The following is a 15,495-nucleotide window of genomic DNA, read 5'->3' as shown; positions in this document are numbered from 1 at the left end:
AAGAGCATGAGAAAAAGCCCTTCAGCAATTTGAGCTTGTTGCATTAAAATTCTTTCTCACCCATAATACCATACAACTATATCTAAAATTCTTCTAAATTACTTCAAATATTTATTACTTCTTGATATTACTTCTAATAAATTTAAACGTATGTCTTCTTGTCTGATATACTTTGTTGGATCATGGACAGCTGTAAAAAAAGGAAGTATTTTTAGCTAGGATTTAGCTGTCACAATTCCATACCTAAGTATGCACCCACTTATAACTCTTCTTATCACTAATTTCAAACAACTCCTCCTTTGTTTCTTTCCTCTCCCATTAACTTCATCATACATATCTGAACAGATGCTATCTCTTTGACAAAAACAGAATTACCTGGAAAAACTCAGCAGGTCTGGCAGCATCGGCGGAGAAGAAGAAAAGAGTTGACGTACAGCATCCGCAGTTTTTTTGTTTTTATCTCTGCTATCTCTTTGATATGGATACTGCTGCAATTAGCATTAGTAAACATTGCTACCTTTGACCCAGCATATTCATCCCCTTCTCATGGCAATTCAACTCTACAAGCCAGTCCACTTAACATGCCCACAACTTCTCTCATAGATCTTACCTCAGCATTTTGAACATAGGCATCTGTTTGCTATCTGATTTTTCTTTCCCACACAGGCTCCATTCCAAATGTCTCAGGCATTGATTGAGTACTTCCAAATATTATGTTTTAAAACATAATTGTTATCATTAATTTTGTTGGAAAAGGCTATATTTCACATAGTTACAATTGAAACAATGGCAGGGCAATATTACAATAGCCAGTCTCTTCAAAGAATCAACCTGGCTGTACTGCAATATCTTTGAGGAACCCTTTTCATCCTAGTTTTATTAGTTCATGGGGTGTGAGGGTCACTGGCAAGGCCATCATATATTGCCCATTCCTAATTGCCCTCGAGATGGTGAGCCACTATTCTTACACCACTGCAGTCCATCTGGTGTAATCGCACCCACAGTGCTGTTAGCAAGAATGTTCCAGGTTTTTGACCCAATGACAATGGAGAAATAGCGATACTGTTCCATTTCAGGATGGTGTGTAACTTGGAGGGGAGCTTGCATGTGGTGGTGTTCCCATGTGTCATCTGTCCTTGACCTAGTTGTTGGAGGGTTTGGAAGATGCTGACTAAGAAGGTTTAGCAAGTTGCTGCAGTGCATCTTGTAGCTGTTACATGCTGTTACCACTGTGCATCAGTGGTGAAGTGAGTGAATGTTTAAGGTTGTTGATGGGGTGCAATCAAGCAGGACTGCTTTGTTCTGGATTGTGTCGAGCTTCTTTAGTGTTGTTGGAGCTGCATTCATCCAGGCAAGTAGAGAGTGTCCTATCACAGTCCAGACTTGTGCCTTGTAGATGGTGGACAGCTTTGAGAAGTTAGACTGACCTACTCTTGTAGCCACACTATTTATATGGCTGGTCCAATTAAGTTTCTGGTCAATGGTAACCCCCCCAGGATGTTGATGGTGGGGAATCGGTGGTTGTGCCATAGAACATTAAGGGGAGATGGTTGGATTCTCCCTTGTTGGAGAATTGCTTGGCACTTATGTGATGTGAATATTACTTGCCACTTATCAATGCATGCCTGAATGCTGTCCAGGTCTTTTTGCATGTGGGCACAGCCTGAGGAGTTGCGAATGGTGCTCAGCCCTGTGCAATCATCAGTGAACATCCCACTTTGAACCTTATGATGGAAGGAGGTCATTGATGATGCAGCTGAAAATAGTTGTGCATAGGACGCTACCCTGAGGAACTCATGCAACAATGTTCTGGAACTGAAATGATTGGCCTCCAAGAATCACAGCCATCTTCCTTTGTGATAGTTATAATCCAATGAGTGAAGAGTTTTCTCTCCATCCCCATTGACTTCAATCTTGCTAAGGCTTCTCAATGACAACTTCCATTACTTTGTAAATGATTGAGGGTAGACTTATGGGGTCATAATTGGCCAGAATGGGTTCTCCTGCTTCTTGTGGACAGGACATATCTTGGCAATTTTCTGTATTATAGGGTAGATGCCAGTGTTGTGGATGTACTGGAATGTTTTGGCCAGGGTTCTGGCTAGTTTGGAGCACAATTCTTTGGGAATAATGCTGGGATGTCACCAGGGTCCATAGCCTTTGCTGTATCCAGTACCTGCAGCCATTTTGACATGTCACATGGAATGAATCAGATTAGCTGAAGACTGGCATCTGTGATGTTATGGACATCAGGAGAGGCTGAGATGGATCATCTACTTGTCCCTTCTGACTGAAGATGGTTGCAGATGTTTCAGACTTGTCCTTTACACTGACATGCTGGGCTCTCTCATCATTAAGGATGTTCTTTAAGACACGGCTAATCGGTTAGCCTTGGTGTTACTGTGCTACTTTTCATGATGTACATTGAGGTCACCCATCCAGAGTACATTCTATGCCCTTGCTCCTTTCAGTGCATCTTCCAAGCGCTTTTCAACATAGAGGAGCACTGATTCATCAACCGGGGGAGGGTGGTAGGTGGTAATCAGCAGGTTTCTTGCCCATGTTTGGCTGATGCCATGAGACTTCATGGGGTCCGTGATCAATGTTGAGGACTCTCAGATCAGTGGTCAATGTCGAGCACTCCCTCCCGACTGTATACCACTGTGGATCTGTCCTGCTGGTGGGACAGGACGTATCCAGGGATATTGATGGAGGAGTCTGGAACATGGGCTGTAAGGTCTGGGTATGTGAATATGAGCATGTCAAGTTGATGCTGGACTAGTCTGAATGTCAGCTCTTTCCCAACTTTAGCATGTCTTGTTAAGAAATAGAGATAGTTTAAGTTATAATGGTATTTGTAGGTATTAGAAATGAGAATTAGCTTTAAAGTTTAAGCTTGACTTGTATTTCTGCATTTGTGTGTTAAGAAAGGTCAAATTGAGTTTTAGCTTCACTTAAAAAAAGTTGCCTGTATTTTTAATGAGGTTTTTCATGACTGTGGCAGCTAAGGTAAACATACAAAAGTAGAAGAATTGGCCTGTTGCCCAGAGACAGGAGTCCAGAGAGACAAGCCCCTCCAATAGACAGACACACACAAAAAAACTAGAAACAGCAGTTTGTGTTGGAAGCTGTTAAGTTCAGCTGGTTTTAAGATAGCTGCCAGAGAAGCAGCCTGGAAGGGGCAGATAGCTAGCTCCAAGCTAAAGTTGGTTGAAAGTAGCTGCCAGAGAGAGACTGGAAAAGGGGACAGATAGCCAGTCCCAAGCTAAAGAACGGACCCCAAAATCCAGGGGAGAGACAGGAGGAAGTGCCAAGCAGACCTTCTAGTCAAAGGAAGGACAGGAACCTGGAGATGGTCCTGTTAAGTGAAGTTAAGAATGAGGGACTGAGGAAGGTTCCAAGCTTCAAATTTAAAACTTCAAGCTTAATGAGATAAAGGCTTGAGAAGAGACAAGAGGGTCCAAAGAGACAACTGAAGATCTGTAACTGAAGGGCAGTTGTGTATTGTTAATGACTGAACCAGCGAGAGAGAGTGTGTGGAAGACAGCTTGAATGCATATGGTGACTTAGGGAAGGGGAACATCAGAAGGAGAGCTCGAAACCTTGGAGGTGAACCTTTGCGGAAGGTGTGAGAGAGAGCAGTTTGGGAGAAGAATCAAAGGAGAGGTCTTGGTGAGTGGAGACTGAAAACCCTCGTGTGAGACAGAGTGCAATGAGACCGGTTGGCTCACGGTGTGGCAAGTATCTAGGGGGAGTTGAGAGATCCATAGCATCTGAGGTGGCATCCGTCACTTGGTTTCAGAGTGTGGTATGTCTGTCCACAGGGTGCCTGTTGGTACATGGACTGTGTATTTACTGTGGACATATAAGGTATCTTTTTTAGCTTGTGTTATCCTTACAAATCTGTATATCTGTAAAGGTATAGTTGTGGGTAAAGGAGTAATGTAATATAGTTAATCTTGTTTAATAAATGTTTTATTCTTTTGTTAGAAGTTCATCAGCTGACTCCTGTGACTCTGTTCAGTAGTTCCTCTCCAAGTATCTAAACAAATTAACAAAAGTTAGGATCTATCAAGCTGGGTTCCTCTCTGGGATCAGGCTTGTCCAGGGGTAACCTCAGCTGGGATCAGAACAGTCACCAGATGGTAGTAAGGAGGACTTTGCAGAGTTGACAGAACAGGGTGTGTCTTTAATGTTTCATGTGCGTAGGTTGATGCTGAATGGTTCTTCTGGTTTTATTCTTCTTTGACTTGGCTGTAGCTGTTTGATACAACTGAATGGCTTGCTAGGCCACTTCAGAGGGCAGTTAAGAATCAACCACATTGTTTTAAGTCTGGAGTCACATGTAGGCCAGACCGGGTAAGGACAGCAGATTTCCTTCCCTGAAGGACTTCAGTGACCAGAAGGGTTATTTTAACAATCTGCTGGTTTCATAGTCATCATTACTTAGACTAGAGGCCAGAATTTGCCCAGGTGTGGCAACTTTGGAGGCCTTTAAAAATGGTGGAAGGGACCCATATGTGGATGTTCCACCACCATTTCTGAAAGATCCAATTTTTGCCAGCGTGGCATGAAGCACACAGGCAGGAAACCTGATTTGATATTAGTGCTGAGTTCAAACAGACATAATTTTCACTGTTCCAATAGGGCCCGACCTGCAATGTGGGAGTCATGAGTTTATGGAGGAGGCATAGATGCTCTTGAAGAATGAGTAAAGTCTATTTAAGTGTCATAATCTGAAGTTATTTAATCCCCAGCCCTTTAAAATTGAAAAAAGCAGGTTGCAACTTTCAATTGGATGCTGGAAGGCATTGATTGAATTGACAGGCCATCTGGTGCAGCTTAGAAAAAACCCATTAGCCACCTGTTTTAACAGCAGGTTGATGACTTGAGTGGATTTAATTTTTTTGAATGGGTTTCATGAATGAGAGATTTTACAGCATCAAGTGTGTATGAGTGAAAGCGCTCTTAGATTGTTAAAAAAAAATTTTCATCTCCATTGGCTCCTGAGGTCTCTCCATAGTGGATACTGGGTGAATGGCTATGGAGGTGGCATGGGGTATATGAGGCGGCATGGGCGTGGCATGAAGGGCATGGTGGGTATCACGGGGCTTTGGGAGGACATGGATGTGGCATGGGTGTATGAGGGTTGAAGGCCAGAGGGCCTAACAACCTTTTATACAACTGGATTGAAGGCTCAGAGAACTGTGGTGGGCCTTCCAACCAGCCCACCACGACACTTGCCCGCCTCCGTGGTTGCCTCTGAACTGCTTCTGGAGGGGCAGGCCTAATTTCATCCTGTCCCCGCTTCTCCAGAACGGAAATATGGCAGGAGTGAGGATCTCCGAGTCAGGAAATTTACCAACTGGAGCTCCTACCTTGGTGGCAAAAATCTGGCTCTAGCTTTTTTATCCAAATTCTTTATATTAATTAATTGGCTAGCATCTATGATACTGGAAACATCAGGAGGTGGTGGAGGTGGGCCATCCACCTAGCACTTTTGGATGAAGATGGTTGCAACACTTCTGTTTTAAATAGAAGACCCACAATAAACTTTTCCTCAATAAGGTTTTTGAAATTACTCCTCTAACTTTTCTTCAAATGATTTTGAAAAGTAACTGAGCAAAAATTCTTAGTAGATTAGAAGAATTCCAATTGTAAATGCACTGAATAGCATTGATACACACTGGTAAATTTCATACACTGCAAGTGCTCAGGTGACCAGACCCAACTCAAAATGTTATAGCTCTGGGCAAAGATTTTTGCCTTAAAATTCTGTAACACCCATACATATTTATATGGATGTTGCTTCGACTCCAAAATGGTGTCTGTGGTGTGTACGCAAACCTCTGTTGCTGGTTGCACCAGATATTAGAAATGTGCACTGGAAGTATGCAGATTGTGATATCAGCTGGTTTGCCGCCAGTGGTGCCATTTTCACCCTAAATGGTCTAGCTATTATTCTTTCTTAACCTTGTTCAGCTGTACATGTTTGAAGCAGCAGCAAGGACCCTCCCCCGCCACTGCCACCACCACCAGCACCACCGCCCCCCCACCCCCCCATCCCACCTGTCCTGCCAACTACTGCTTATTAAAGGGACCGTTAACTACTTCCAGGTTGGTTGCTGATTGATTTTTCTCCCGGCTGTCGCTGAGTTTATAGATATGTTTGGTGGTTTGTACTGTTATTTAAAGTTGCTGAAGTCTGCAGGGAGTAGTGTGGCAAATGGTGAAGGAGGCATAAATGCTCTTGAAGGGCTGACAAGGCCTGTATAAGTATTATTATGAAGTTATTTAAATCCCCAGCCCTTTACAAATGAAAAAAAAAGGCTATAGCTTTCAGTTGGAGTAAACAAAAACACCCACTGCTGGAGTACATTGATTGACTAGGAGACTGAAGCATTGGGTTTCCAGGAATGTCAGAAAACGTTGAAATCTGAACAGACTTGTGGCAGCCGTTTCCAGGACAAACATGGTCAATGGCATAATGTTGCCAGGATTGGAAAATTTAATCGATGAGGAAAGATTGGATAAACTAGGGTTGTATTCCTTGGAACAGAGGAGGCTGAAGGGTAACTTAATTGAGGTGTATAAAATGGTGAAGTGCCTATGTACAGTAAATAGGAATGAGTAAATAACCCCTATTTATTTTAGCAGAAAATCCTGGCGGCATAGATTTAAAACAATTGGTAGAAGGATTGGAGGGGAGATGAGGAAACAATTTTTTACCCAGAGGGTGATGGGAACCTGGAACTCATTGCCTGAAAGTGTGGTTGAGGCAGAAGCTCTCATCATATTTAAAAACTACTTGGATATCTACTTGAAGAGCTGTGACCTGCAGGGCTCCAGACCTAGTGCAGGAAGGTGGGATTAGGCTGGGTAGCTCTTTGTCATATGGACAGGTTAGATGAATGGGCTAAAATTTGGGAGATTGAGTTTAACGTGGATAAGTGTGAGGTTATCCATTTTGGTCGGAAGAATAAAAAGACAACTTATTATTTACAAGGAGAGAAACTTCAGAATGCTTCAGTGCAGAGGGATCTGGGCGTCCTCGTGCATGAATCACTGAAAGCTAGTATGCAGGTACAGCGGGTAATAAGGAAGGCAAATGGAATTTTGGCATTTATTGCTAAAGGAATAGAGTATAAAAATAGGGAAGTGTTGTTGCAACTGTACAAGGCATTGGTGAGACCACACCTGGAGTATTGTTCACAGTTTTGGTCCCTCTACTTGAGGAAGGATGTAGTTGCATTGGAGGCGGTTTAGAGGAGGTTCACTAGATTTTTAATTAATAACAGGTTGAACGGTTATGGGGAGAGGGTGGGGAATTGGAGTTGAGGCCGAAATGAGACCGGCCATGATTGTATTGAATGGTGGGCAGGCTCGAGGGGCTGATTGCCTACTCCTGCTCCTAGATCTTATGTTCATATATTTGTTGACTGACATGGGTCAAAGGCTTCCTTCCGAGTCATTCTTCCATGATTTTTATGATTTCAAAGCAAGTAAGACAGAAGCACACGGAGATGTCAAATTTTTAATGAAATTTGGTGAACATTGTTTCTCTTATTGGCTGACTGGAGATCTTGCTTGACATTAATACACCACTGTCAATGTTAATAAACTACTATGCATGCCATAAAAATATGCATTGTTTGAGTTATAATATTTTATTCCCTGTATAGCCATTAATGTAACCATGTTTAAAATATACATTGCATTCAGATTTACTAGAGCAGGTCAGATTGCCATGCGTTTTCATTTTGGAATAATGTATTATGGACTGTATTGCTAACACTTCTTTCAACTTGCTCTAACTGTGTCTAGGCTTTCTTTGCTGTTGGAATTAGCCCATCTTGCAATAGAGGTAAAAGCTACTGAGTTGGCATCAAATTGCGTTAATGACCTCCTAAAGGCTGAGCGAATCGTAAGTAACAATATGCATACATTTATATCATTCAAAGCATGACCTGAAGATTATGAACATAACAGAAATAACTTTAGAATATATGTTATATGAACCCAGAAGTGACGCATTCAATATTCCACCATGATTATACTTTTTTTTATTCGTTCATGGGATGTAGGAATTGCTGGCAAGGTCAACATTTGTTATCAATATATAATTGCCCTGGTGAAAGTGGTAGTGAGATGACTTCTTGAACCGCAGAAGCTTGTGTGGTATAGATATGCGCACAATGCTGTTGAGCTGGGAGTTCCAGGATTTTTGCCCAGCGATCATGAAGAAATGACTATGTATTTCCAATGGTGTGTGACTTGGAGTGGAATTTGCAGATGGTGGTATTCCTGTGTATCTGCTGGCCTTGCCTTCTAATTGGTAGAGGTCATGGGCTCCTGAAGGAGCTTTGGTGAGTTGCTGAAGAGCATTTTGTATATAGTACACTGTGCCACTGTGTGTTTGTGGTGGAGGAAGTGAATGTTTATGGTAGTGGCTGGAGTACCAATCAAGCGGGCTGCTTTGTCCTGGTTGGAGTTGAGCTTCTTGAGTGTTGTTGGAGTTGCATTTATCTAGGCAAATGGAGAGTTTTCCATTATACTCCTGACTCGTGCCTTGTGGATGATGGACAGGCTTTGGGGAGCCAGGAAGTGATGTACTCGCTGCAGAAATACCAGCCTCTGAACCTTTCTTGTGGTCACAGTTTCTATGTGGCTGGTATAGTTAAATTTCTGATCAATGATGACGCCCAGGTTTTTGATGGTGTGGGATTCAGTGAGAGTAATGCCATGAATCAAGGGGAGGTGGGTAGACTTTCTCTCTGGGGATGATCATTGCTTAGCACTTGTGTGGCATAAATGTTACCTGCTGCTTATCAGCCCAAGCCTGAATGTTGTCCAGGCAAGGTATGCTGGCCTGGACTGCTTCATTATTTAAGGAGCTGCGTGCGAATGTAGCTGACCATTGTGTAATCACCAGTGAGGAATCCCACTTCTGCCCTTAGGTCAATAATGAAGAAGCTAATGATGGTTGGGTCTCAAAAACTGCGCTGAAGAATTCTTGCAGCATTGTCCTGTGCTAATATGATTGGCCTCCAACAGCCACAACCGTCTTCCTTTATGCTGGGTGTGATATCAACCAGTGCAGAGTTTTATCCCTGATTCCATTGACTTCAATTTTACTCAAGTTCCTTGATACCACATTCAGTCACTTGTTGCCTTGGTATCTAGGGCAGGCACTCTAGAATCCTGCCTTTTCATTTATGTTAGATCAAGGTAGTGCTGAGTGGTCCTGGCTAAACCTAAGCTGAGCATTAGTTAACCGGTTCTTGATGAGTAATTGCTGCTTAATAGCATTGTTGACAAAATCTTCCACCACTTTGCTGATGATTAAGAGTGGTAAAGTAATGGGGTGGTAGTTGGCCAGACTGCATTTGCCCTGCTTTTTGAGGACAGAATGCAGTTGGACAATTTTCCACTTTGTCAGGTAGATGTCAGTGTTGTAGTTGCACTGGAACAGCTTGGTTAGATGCATGGCTTTTTCTGGAACATGTGTCTTCAGCATTACAGCTGGGATGTTATCAGGGCGTATTGTGGAGTGAATTAAATTGGTTAAAGACAGGTACATGTGATGATGTGGACCTCAGGAGACTGAGATGGACCATCCACTCAACAATTCTCGCTGAAGATGATTGCAAATGCTTTAGCTTTACCTTTTGTACTCACTTGCTAGGTTCTGCCCTCACTGAGAATGGAGGATGTTTGTGGAGTTTTTTTCCTCTGGTTAGTTGTTTAATTGTCTGCCACCATTCACAACTGGATGTGGCAGGATTGCAGAACTTTGATCTGATCCATTTGTTACAACCGGGATGGGAGGACTGCACAAATTATCAAGCTCCACTATTCCGCAGGCCATACCATTAATTTAAATGTTTAATTTTCTCATCAAAATGACCAAATGTGTACCTATACCTCTAGTACACAGAAGAAAAGATTCTGACCAGGCTTCTTTCAAAAACTCAGAATGATTAATTTATTTTAAAATAAAACTTCTTTTAATAAGTTGCAAGTACTGGCTAACATACAATTGCAATCAGGAAGTATAACTATCTATCTCTTCCTAAAGGTTTCCTCCAGCGTGTAGGCACACGCACACACACAGACGAACAAAGGACAAACAAAGATGGGATTTAGAGGATGGGCATTATAAAATAAAGGATAAAGTCTGCAGCGTCTCAACGTTGTCGGCCTGTCATGTGGAGACAGGCTGCTGGTCTGGTGGATGCCTGGAAGTTCTCACCACTGGTCTCAGCTTTGCAGGTCCAAATGCAGACTAGTTACACTCAGATGAGGGTTCTCTGGCTACAGGCTGATAGCTACACACAATTTTAGGCAAGATAGAGAGATGGAGCCAGCCAAGGTAGCCACCTTTCCTCAGCTTCCTTTCCAACAAGACTGCCTTCCAAACAAGCAGGTTCACAATTTAAGTTTTTTTCCCTCTGGCATGTGATTACCTTTTTGTCTCCCAACTTCTCGTTAATTAATAACAAAAACAGAATTACCTGGAAAGACTCAGTAGGTCTGGCAGCATCGTCGGAAAAGAAGAGTTGATGTTTCGAGTCCTCATGACCCTTACACAGAACTGAGTGAATATAAGGAGTTGGGTGAAATATAAGCTGGTTTAAGTTTGGGGGGGGGGCGGTGGTGGTGTGGTTGTAGGGACAAGCAAGCAGTGATAGGAGCAGATAATTAAAAGATGTCACAGACAAAAGAACACAGAGGTGTTGAAGGTGGTGATATTAGCTAAACGAATATGCTAATTAAGAATGGATGGTAGGGCACTCAAGGTACAGCCCTAGTGGGGGTGGGGTGGAAAGACTAGCAGGGCATAAAAGATTTAAAAATAATGGAAATAGGTGGGAAAAGAAAAATCTATATAAATTATTGGAAAAAACAAAAGGAAGGGGGAAGAAACAGAAAGGGGGTGGGGATGGAGGAGGGAGTTCAAGATCTAAAGTTGTTGAATTCAATATTCAGTCCGGAAGGCTGTAAAGTGCCTAGTCAGAAGATGAGGTGCTGTTCCTCCAGTTTGCATTGGACTTCACTGGAACAATGCAGCAAGCCAAGGATAGACATGTGGGCAAGAGAGCACGGTGGAGTGTTAAAACGGCAAGTGACACGGAGGTTTGGGTCATTCTTGCAGACAGACCGCAGGAGTTCTGCAAAGCGGCCGCCCAGTTTACGTTTGGTCTCTCCAATGTAGAGGAGACCGCATTGGGAGCAACAAATGCAGTAGACTAAGTTGGGGGAAATGTAAGTGAAATGCTGCTTCACATGAAAGGAGTGTTTGGGCCCTTGGACGGTGAGGAGAGAGGAAGTGAAGGGGCAGGTGTTGCATCTTTTGCGTGGGCATGGGGAGGTGCCAAAGGTAGGGGTTGAGGAGTAGAGGGTGATGGAGGAGTGAACCAGGGTGTCCCGGAGGGAACGATCCCGACGGAATGCTGCTGGGAGGGTGAAGGGAAGATGTGTTTGGTGGTGGCATCATGCTAGAGTTGGCGGAAATGGCGGAGGATGATCCTTTGAATGCGGAGGCTGGAGGGGTGATAAGTGAGGACAAGGGGGACACTATCATGTTTCTGGGAGGGAGGAGGAGGTGTGAGGGCGGATGCGTGGGAGATGGGCTGGACACGGTTGAGGGCCCTGTCAACGACCGTGGGTGGAAAATCTCGGTTAGGAAAGAAGGAGGACATGCCAGAGGAACTGTTCTTGAAGGTAGCATCATCAGAACAGATGCGGCGGAGGTGAAAGAACTGAGAGAATGGGATGGAGTCCTTACAGGAAGCGGGGTGTGAGGAGCTGTAGTTGAGGTAGATGTGGGAGTCGGTAGGCTTGTAATGGATATTGGTGGATGGTCTATCACCAGAGGTTGAGACAGAGAGGTCAAGGAAGGGAAGGGAAGTGTCAGAGATGGACTATGTGAAAATGATGGAGGGGTGGAGATTGGAAGCAAAATTAATAAATTTTTCCAAGTCCCGACGAGAGCATGAAGCAGCTCCGAAATAATCATCGATGTACCGGAGAAAGAGTTGTGGAAGGGGGCCGGAGTAGGACTGGAACAAGGAATGTTCCACATACCCCATAAAGAGACAGGCATATCTGGGGCCCATGGAGACTTGGAAAAATTTATTAACTTTGCTTCCAATCTCACCCCTCCATCATTTTCACATGGTCCATCTCTGACACTTCTCTTCCCTTCCTTGACTTCTCTGTCTCAATCTCTGGTGATAGACTGTCCACCAATATCCATTGCAAGCCTACCGACTCCCACAGCTACCTCGACTACAACTCCTCACACCCCGCTTCCTGTAAGGATTCCATCCCATTCTCTCAGTTACTTCGCCTCCGTCGCATGTGTTCTGATGATGCTATCTTCAAAAACAGTTCCTCTGACATGTCCTCCTTCTTCCTTAACCGAGGTTTTCCACCCACGTTCGTTGACAGGGCCCTCAGCTGTGTCCGGCCCATCTTCCACGCATCCGCCCTCACGCCTTCTCCTCCCTCCCAGAAACATGATAGTGTCCCCCTTGTCCTCACTTGTCACCCCACCAGCCTCCGCATTCAAAGGATCATCCTCCGCCATTTCCGCCAACTCCAGCATGATGCCACCACCAAACACATCTTCCCTTCACCCTCCCCAGCGGCATTCCGTCGGGATCGTTCCCTCCGGCACACCCTGGTCCACTCCTCCAACACCCAGTACTCCTCAACCCCCACCTATGGCACCTCCCCATGCCCACGCAAAAGATGCAACACCTGCCCCTTCACTTCCTCTCTCCTCACCGTCCAAGGGCTCAAACGCTCCTTTCATGTGAAGCAGCATTTCACTTACATCTCCCCCAACTTAGTCTACTGCATTTGTTGCTCCCAATGCGGTCTCCTCTACATTGGAGAGACCAAACGTAAACTGGGCGGAAACTTTGCAGAACTCCTGCGGTCTGTCTGCAAGAATGACCCAAACCTCCCTGTCGCTTGCCATTTTAACCCTCCACCCTGCTCTCTTGCCCACATGTCTGTCCTTGGCTTGCTGCATTGTTCCAGTGAAGCCCAACGCAAACTGGAGGAACAACACCTCATCTTCTGACTAGGCACTTTACAGCCTTCCGGACTGAATATTGAATTCAACAACTTTAGATCTTGAACTCTCTCCTCCATCCCCACCCCCTTTCTTTTTCTTCCCCCTTCCTTTTGTTTTTTTCCAATAATTTATATAGATTTTTCTTTTCCCACCTATTTCCATTATTTTTAAATCTTTTATGCCCTGCTAGCCTTTGCACCCCACCCCCACTAGGGCTGTACCTTGAGTGCCCTACCACCCATTCTTAATTAGCATATTCGTTTAGATAATATCACCACCTTCAACAGCTCTGTGTTCTTTTGTCTGTGACATCTTTTGATTATCTGCTCCTATCACTGTGTGCTTGTCCCTACAACCACACCACCCCCCCTGCCACTTACCCCCCCCCCACCCCCCCACCCCACCATACTTAAACCAGCTTATATTTCAACCCTCTCCTTATATTCACTCAGTTCTGTGGAAGGGTCATGAGGACTCGAAACGTCAACTCTTTTCTTCTCCGCCGATGCTGCCAGACTGCTGAGTTTTTCCAGGTAATTCTGTTTTTGTTTTGGATTTCCAGCATCTGCAGTTTTTTGTTTTTATTCTCGTTAATTAAAGTGCTTTGCATTCAACACAAACGAACAACTCCTTCTCAAGTACTGTATAGGTCAGGTGATTTCTTAGAAGTGGCCTGCTTGTTGATAATTCCAAGGTGGCCTTGTGACCTTTTTAAAATGCCAGGCTAGCATCCAGATCATACCATGTCCTTTCACTTTGTAAAAGAAAACTTCCGTCTTGAGAGATATGATTCTAACACATTGGTTGTGAGATCGCATAACTGCCTGTATCACGTTGCTTCTGTTGTTTAGTTTGCATGTAGTCCTGTTTTGTAGCTTCATCAGGTTGGAATCTCATTTTTTAACATGCATGGTGCTGCTCTTGGCATGCTCTCCTGCACACCTTGTCGATGGTCCCCAAGCTTGATGGTAATGGTAGATTGAGGGATATGCCAGGCCATTAGCTTACAGACTGTGGTGGAACACAGTTAATGGCATAAAGTGCCTTATGGATGTCCAGTTTCGAGCTGCTAGCACTGTTCGGAATCTATATCCCGTTTAGGCCGGTGCCACGTAACAAAATAGAGTGTCTTCTCAGTGTGAAGACTGTCTTGACAGGAACGGTGCAGCGGTCACTTTTACCTATACTGTCATGGACAGATGCAACTGTGACAGCTAAATTGGTCAGGATGAGATCAAACAGTTCCTCCCTCTTGTTGGTTCTTTCACCGCAAGCCCAGTCTGGCAGCTATGGCCTTCAGGACTCAGTCAGTAGTGGCGCTACGGAGCTACTCTTGGCAATGGACATGCCCCACGCAGAGTGCATTTTGTGCCCTTGCTACTTTCATTGACTCTTCCAAGTTGTGTTCATCATGGAAAAGTCCAGATTCATCAGTTTAGGGAGGTGGCAGGTGGTAATCAACAGTAGGTTTCCTTGCTTGACCTGATGCTATAGACTTCATGGCGTGCACAGTCACTCTTGAGGACTTCCAGGGCTACTCCCTCTCAACTGCATACCACTGTGCTGATACCTCTGGTGGGTTTGGTTCTGCCAGTAGGACAGGATGTACCAGTAATGGTGATGAAGGAGTCAGGGACATTGGCTGAAAGGTATGATTTGGCGAGCATGACTAGTCCGTGGGACGTCTTTCCCAAATTAGGTACATACCCGCTGATGTTAGTGAGGAGGAATGTGCAGGATTAACTGAGCAAGGTATGCCTTTGTCTTTTCCAGTAGATAGGTTGTTACTGTGTGGTTTGTCAGGTTTTTTTTTACTTTTCTGTAGCTATTTGATACAACTGAGTGGCTTGCTAGGCCATTTCAGGGGGGAAGTTAGAGTCAACCACATTGCTGTGGAGCAGACAAACCACACAACATCAATCTATCTACTAGAAAAGACAAAATCATACCTTGCCCAGTTAATCCTGCACATTCCTCCTTGCTTACATCAGGGGACATGCAACTAAATTGGGAAAGATGTCCCACAGACTAGTCATACTTGCCGAATCATACTTTTCAGCCAGTGTCCCTGACTCCTTCATCATCATTACTGGTACACCCTGTCCCACTGGCAGAACCAAATCCACCAGAGGTATCAGCACAGTGGTATACAGTCAAGAGGATCCACATGTAGGCTAGACCAGGTTAGACTGGCAGATTTCCTTCCTTGTGAACCAGATGGATTTTTATGACAAACTGGTAGTTTCATAATCATCATTACTGAGGCCAGCTTTTTATTGCAGATTTATTAATTAAGTGAATTTAATTTCCCATTTGCCATGGTGAGGTTTGAACTCATCCCAGTGCATTAGTTCATGCCTCTGGATCACTAGTCCACAGTGCTACTGTAGCCTTTTAATTATATTGGA

General features: G+C 44.2%; 1 protein-coding gene across 1 annotated transcript in view; it reads left to right on the top strand.

The window, feature by feature from the left end:
• The window catches only part of LOC121289677 (cilia- and flagella-associated protein 46), a 243,587-nt gene that overhangs the window by 15,581 nt on the left and 212,511 nt on the right, over positions 1-15,495 (top strand). Inside the window, exon 8 of the mRNA XM_041209300.1 lies at positions 7,825-7,924. Coding sequence (XP_041065234.1) covers positions 7,825-7,924 — 100 coding nt within the window. The remainder of the gene's footprint in view (positions 1-7,824; positions 7,925-15,495) is intronic.

Source organism: Carcharodon carcharias, chromosome 17 (assembly GCF_017639515.1).
Source record: "Carcharodon carcharias isolate sCarCar2 chromosome 17, sCarCar2.pri, whole genome shotgun sequence".
Lineage (NCBI taxonomy): Eukaryota > Metazoa > Chordata > Chondrichthyes > Lamniformes > Lamnidae > Carcharodon > Carcharodon carcharias.
The sequence above is the reverse complement of the archived record's forward strand: the minus strand, read 5'-3'. Positions and strand labels throughout refer to the sequence as shown.